General features: G+C 47.9%; 1 protein-coding gene across 1 annotated transcript; it reads left to right on the forward strand.

Annotated features, from left to right (window-relative positions):
* The first annotated feature begins 344 nt into the window (after positions 1 to 344).
* LOC149209329 (uncharacterized) lies at positions 345 to 5,643 on the forward strand. The gene is made up of 2 exons (XM_089398580.1): positions 345 to 4,787; positions 4,894 to 5,643. Exons 1-2 carry the CDS (start codon positions 345 to 347, stop codon positions 5,641 to 5,643), a joined length of 5,193 nt encoding a protein of 1,730 aa, XP_089254706.1.
* The last annotated feature ends 357 nt before the right edge of the window (positions 5,644 to 6,000 follow it).

Raw genomic sequence — 6,000 nt, forward strand, 5'->3', positions numbered from 1 at the left:
GACAGCAATCAAGTGCATATAATGGATGAGGAACCGGAAAGCATAGACCTACATGGCCTAGATCTCCTAGAAATGGAGGCTGCATGTAGAAGGAAAGCATATGATGCCATCCCAGAGTTTCAACTTGATAAGCTCGAATTGGTCATCTCTCGCGCCTACTACCAAAACCAACTAGGGATTCAGCCAGGCAGCCAATGGGACGGCACTCAGCGCCATAAGGACTCGAAGAAAAGGGGCCGAAAGACAGATTTGCAAAGAACGATAGAGATTGGGAAAATCTTAGTCGACTCAGGCAGATACGCCAAATTGACTAAGTACTTCAAGCCCTCTGTCAGCGGTTAAACATGAAGCTTGTATCCTGGAATATAAGAGGGCTTAACAGCCCCGGAAAACTCAGGATGTTGAGAAACATGATAAAAAAGGAAAAGCCCCAAATTTGCTTTCTTCAGGAGACCAAATGTAATAGCTCTATGTTAGACAGCTTCCTATCAAAAGCCTGGCCAGGATGTCGTTCAGTAGCGGTCGATGCTTCTGGCGCCTCGGGAGGACTGGCTATAGCTTGGAATACTCAAGCGGTCTTCCTAACCGACTTTCATCCAGCGCATCATCTGATACAGGCCACCTTCCATATTCTGGGGACTAACATTCATGGCAACTTGTCAAATGTCTACTTCCCGCAAGAAACTAGCAGTAAGGTAGAGCTTTTGGACACTATCGAAGTCCTAAGTAATAGCAGGAAATTCCCGCTCTGGATCGCTGCTGGGGATTTCAACATGATTACCAAATCGGAAGAAAAGCTTGGAGGAAGAAGCAGATTGGAGCCTGAGATTGATCGATTCAAAGAGTTCATAAACTCGGCTTCCCTTATAGATATGCCGTTCTGCAATGGTACATATACTTGGAGCAATCGCAGGGCAGGCAAGCATCAAATCGCCTCCAAGTTGGATCGCTTCCTCCTCTCGGACAACGCGGTCCACTTAGGAGGGGATTTCTCAGCAACCATACTTGCTCATACAGGTTCAGACCATTGGCCAATAGCTCTTCAATGGCAAAGACCCGGCAACATGACCAAAAGACCTTTCAGGTTCGAAGGTTTCTGGCTCACTCATCCTAACTTCAAGGAGCTTGTTAAGACCATCTGGGCCTCATACATCCCTCCAGAAGGAGCGAAAATGTACCAATTTCAGAAGAAACTAATATTTCTCAAAAGCCATCTGAAAACATGGAATAAAGAAACTTTTGGCAACATTTTCGAGGAGAAGAAAAAGCTCATGCAGGACTTGGAAAACCTTCATCAGCAGATCATCACGGAGGGGCACACGGAAGCAACGCTGGAGAAGGAACGCCACATTCACAACTTATTGGACGAAAGGGGGAAGCAGGAAGAAATCTATTGGAAGCAAAAGTCAAGAGTTCGATGGTTGAAAGAGGGGGAGCGCAACACTAAATTCTTCCATCGAACAACAGTTCAAAGGAGAATGTACAATAATATCCCCTTCATCCAAAACCAAGCAGGTGACAAGGTAGAAACACATGAAGGGATTGAAGCTGAGCTCCTCAATCATTTCCAACAAGTCCATCAAGAGCAGGGAGAAGACAGGCAACAAGCCATAAACAAAATTACCAGCAATATTCCAAAAATTATTACAGAGGAACAAAATGAACTCTTAATGCGCCCCATCAGCATAGAGGAAGTGGATGATGCCATGAAACAACTCAAAGAGGGTAAAGCCCCAGGTCCCGACGGGTTCACAACTACTTTCTTCCATGCCTTCTGGGATATGTTAAAAGAGGAAGTCTGGCAGATAGTTGAAGAATCCAGAGCAACACGTTGGCTTCTTCCCTCTCTCAACGCTACCTTCATCGCTCTCATTCCCAAGGAGGAAGAATCCATCACTCCAGATAAATTCCGTCCCATTGCATTATGCAATGTCATTTACAAAGTAATCTCAAAGGTCATAGCTAATCGGCTCAAACCGCTTCTGCCAGCACTTATATCCAAGGAGCAGTCAGGCTACGTGGAGGGACGACACATAATGGATGGTATCCTCCTCTCTCACGAAATCATCCACTCTCTCAAGAACTCTAAGCAAGCAGGTATGCTACTCAAACTAGATCTTTCAAAAGCATTTGACAAATTGAACTGGAACTATATCCATCATATGCTTAAAGCCTTTGGTTTTTGTCCTCCTTGGATTAGATGGATCCTGAACATGATTAACTCTACTCATTTCTCCATCCTGGTTAATGGCATTCCCTCCCGTTCTTTCAATCCCTCCAGGGGCATCCGGCAAGGAGACCCCCTCTCCCCCTTTCTTTTCGTTTTGATGGCCGAAGGGCTGGGGAGGCACATCAAGCAAGCTCTTCGCTTGCAGCAAATCAAGGGTATCTCTGTGCACAACTCCCCTGCCCTCTCCCATCAGCAATTCGTTGATGATACAATGCTGTTTGGTTATCCCTCGGCTCAAGAAGCCCGTAGACTCAAAGGCCTCCTCCAGGACTTCTCTCTGGCGTCTGGCATGACTATCAACTGCACCAAATCGCAAATTTTCTTTTTTCACACTCCCCCGTCTGTCAAATCTGCTGTCTCTCGCATTTTAGGCTTTCCCTCTGCGTCTCTTCCCTCCAAGTACTTAGGTGCCCCTCTCACTGCTTCAGCAATCAAGCACTCTGCCTGGCGCACCCTACTGGATAAAATCGAAAGTCGCCTCAACCTCTGGACTCACAGGACGCTAAATTTGGCCAGCCGAATTGTACTCATCAAATCGATTCTGCAAGCAATGCCTCTTTACTTGTTCTCTTCTTTAGCCGCCCCAAAATGGGTTTTAAAAAGCCTCAGGAACATGCAGCGAAATTTCTTATGGAGCAGCTCAGCCACCAATCGAAAATGGGCCTTGGTTCGATGGACAAAAGTCTGCATGCCCAAGGACAAAGGAGGAATTGGGCTAAGAGACCCTGAACACAGTAACGCCATCATGAATGCCAAGATCTGGTGGCAGTGGCTCACCAACCTAGACAAACCATGGGGAACGATATGGACAGCGAAATATGCAGACAACAGACCCCCCGAGGAACTCATCAGATTCACTCCCACTGAAAAAGGCTCTTTGATATGGAACGTAGCAAAGCAACACCATCACATTATCCAACAGCACAGCTTCTGGGAAATCAGGAACGGTTGTAGCGCAAGATTTTGGATGGACGCCTGGAATCAATTGCCCAGACTTACGAACATTCTCCACCCTTCAATGATTCCGGAGAGGCAGGAACAGCAACAGGAAAAGGTCCAACATTACTGGCAACCAGAACTAGAAGTGGGCTTCAGAAAATGGAAATCAAGCGGCCAAATCCTCAGCAGAGAAGATGACAGGATGAACATGGAGCTGGATAGCGAGTTACGGAAAAGAAGAATAAGACAGGATAATGGCGAGGACATTCTCCGATGGGGATACCTGCCCAAAGGAACCTATACCACAGCAGAAGCCTATAAAATTCTATGTAACTTCGCAGCTAACCCCGACCCTCTATGGAAGAAAATATGGGAGCTTGGTCCTTGGCCAAAGATCTCCTACTTTCTCTGGCTGACCGGGCACAAAAAGATTCTCACCTGGGACAAGCTCAGAAAGAGAAACTTCCATGGCCCCTCGATCTGTCACAATTGCCTTCAGGAGGAGGAAACCCTCCAGCATCTATTGAATTCCTGCCCCTTAGCCAAGCTTCTCTGGAACAGGGTCAGATTCAAATGTCAAAGACAAGGCATAGAGGAGGAAGACATAATCAATTCCATAAGGCTATGGCCCAGGCAACCTTACAAAAGTTCACTTCTCAATTATCTGTGGTGCATTATCCCAGGGATTGTCCTCTGGAATATTTGGAAGGAAAGAAATCAGCGTATCTTCAAGAACAAAAGATCGCCGCTAGATGTAATATGGAACAAGATTCAAAGAAACATTCAAGAAACTATGGCGCTCCAAAGTTGGACCAAAGAAGATTGGCCGTCTGTGGACAGTGAGCAGAATATTCTAAGAAATTGGCAGCTGCAGATACCTCATGATCCCCAAAGAAGCAACCTTCCCAATAGCAGCATTCGAAAAGATTGTCATTGGATTGCTCCCCCTGAAAACTCTTATAAGCTAAACTTTGACGGGGCCTCCAAAGGCAACCCAGGAGCAGCAGGGTTTGGAGGCATTATCAGGAATCATGAAGGCATTCCTCTACAAATCTACTTTGGAAGTATTGGATGGGACACCAACAACTCAGCAGAGTTGGAGGGGCTCTGGCAGGGCCTTCAAATTGCCTGGAACCTCAACCTCCAACCCTTAATTGTAGAAGGGGACTCTCAAATTCTCATCAACATGGTAACTCGTATACATAATGGTTCACAAGCAAGGAAGATAGCTCCCAGCTGGAGACTTGAGGCAAGATTAAATGAAATCGCGCACAGGATTGACAATGCAAGGGCCATCTCCTTCAAACACACTCGACGGGAGGGAAACAAAATTGCAGATCTACTGGCCAATATTGGTGTTGAGACCAGCACTCCCCTAATCTCGGGCAACACAAATACCATTTCTAACAGGCAGCAGCTCCAGGAATGTGAAAGCTTAATCCAAGAGGAGGCTGCTGCCCCGGATGCGGGTGCCACCTCGCATAGCCAGGAAGAGCCACTTGCCACGGCCGATAGGACACGCGACGGACGGAGCTCATTAAGGCTCCTCGCCGCCACCTCCCTTCGCCAAGCAATGCAGCATATCAGCCTTAATGAAGGCGCAGGGACCATAGCTGAGGTTGATGGCCGCATTCAATGCGGAAGAACTTCGAAAGAATGAGGGGGACGATAAGAATTGCGATTTGGGGGCAGTTGATACCCAAAGCGATGGTGTTCATGCTCAGAACTCTGAGAATTACGGGGTTATTGTTGATTTGGGGGAGGCCGGCCGACTGCTGGTCCTCCCTGGTTCTTGCCTGCGTTCATTTGTGTGCTACCCGGAGCTGAATTGGAAGGGAACTCTGTCTGAGGAAGAAGTTACTGGAAGAATGTTGCGGGAAAGAATGCCATGTCGAAGAGGCAGAGGTTCAGGGCGAGCCAGATCCTCTCGCGGGCCTGCAGCTGATTCACATCACCACTGCTGCTGCTGTTACTGCCATCGACGTGTGGGAGCTCCTCCTGTGCAGGCTAGCCAATTTGTGGAAGCTGGAGGGTCCAACAATGGCGAGCCAAGGCTACCTGCGTTTGGCTCGGTCATTTTCACACTGGGCAATTCCAGAGAAAATTTGGGTATCAATGCCCACATATCTGTGTTATTCACCAGGATCCCTGAGGAGAATGAGGATGGCTTGCCTCGGCCACCTGCAATGGAAAATCCCTTGGACAACGAGGGGGGAATTACCCTGGAGCAAGAAGGAAGATTGCCACAGGCTCTGGCGGAAGAATGTCGGGTGGTTGACAAAGGTAAGCGGCCACAGGGTGAGGCTTCAAGCTCAAGGGGCACTGCATCACGGGAGCACCACCACCCATCCAGCCATATGCGCGAACCTGAATTGCCAGCCTTCATGGACGGCTTACCAGAGGGACATGGATGGGCTTGGATTCGTGAGGCTGAGCTAGAGGACGAGCCGGAGGAAGATGCAACCGAGGACTAGGCCCAGGTGGCTCTCCCGCATTCTGCCTGGACGCGTGTGGGATCGTGGACGGTTCTGTTATCTCTCCTGTTGTCTTGTGTCTTTCTAGTGTTTTCTGTTCAATGATGTTACTGGGTCTCATGTGTCTACTGCTGTTACTTGTTTTCTCTTCTAATATGGATAGTAGCTTTTTTGTTTTGGGCCATAACCACATGCCCTGTAGATGTCTGAGTAATCCAATTGGCAAACTCTGCCCCTGCGTGGGTTTTACAGAGATGTTTAGGGACTTTTTGTTGGTGGTTGCACTGGTTAAAACTGGATACATTACCAGGTGTAATTGGTTTTTGGACTATGCCACAGCTGCCCACGGAGCCACAA

Source organism: Pinus tabuliformis, chromosome 1_2, assembly GCF_031772625.1.
Source record: "Pinus tabuliformis cultivar Carrire ecotype Pingquan chromosome 1_2, CPIR1, whole genome shotgun sequence".
NCBI lineage: Eukaryota > Viridiplantae > Streptophyta > Pinopsida > Pinales > Pinaceae > Pinus > Pinus tabuliformis.

Coding starts and splice junctions, on each gene's coding strand:
- LOC149209329 (XM_089398580.1), top strand. CDS start 345: ATGAAGCTTGTATCCTGGAATATAAGAGGGCTTAACAGCCCCGGAAAA. Junction 4,788..4,893: donor GCGCAGGGACCATAGCTGAG/GTTGATGGCCGC, acceptor GTTCATGCTCAG/AACTCTGAGAATTACGGGGT.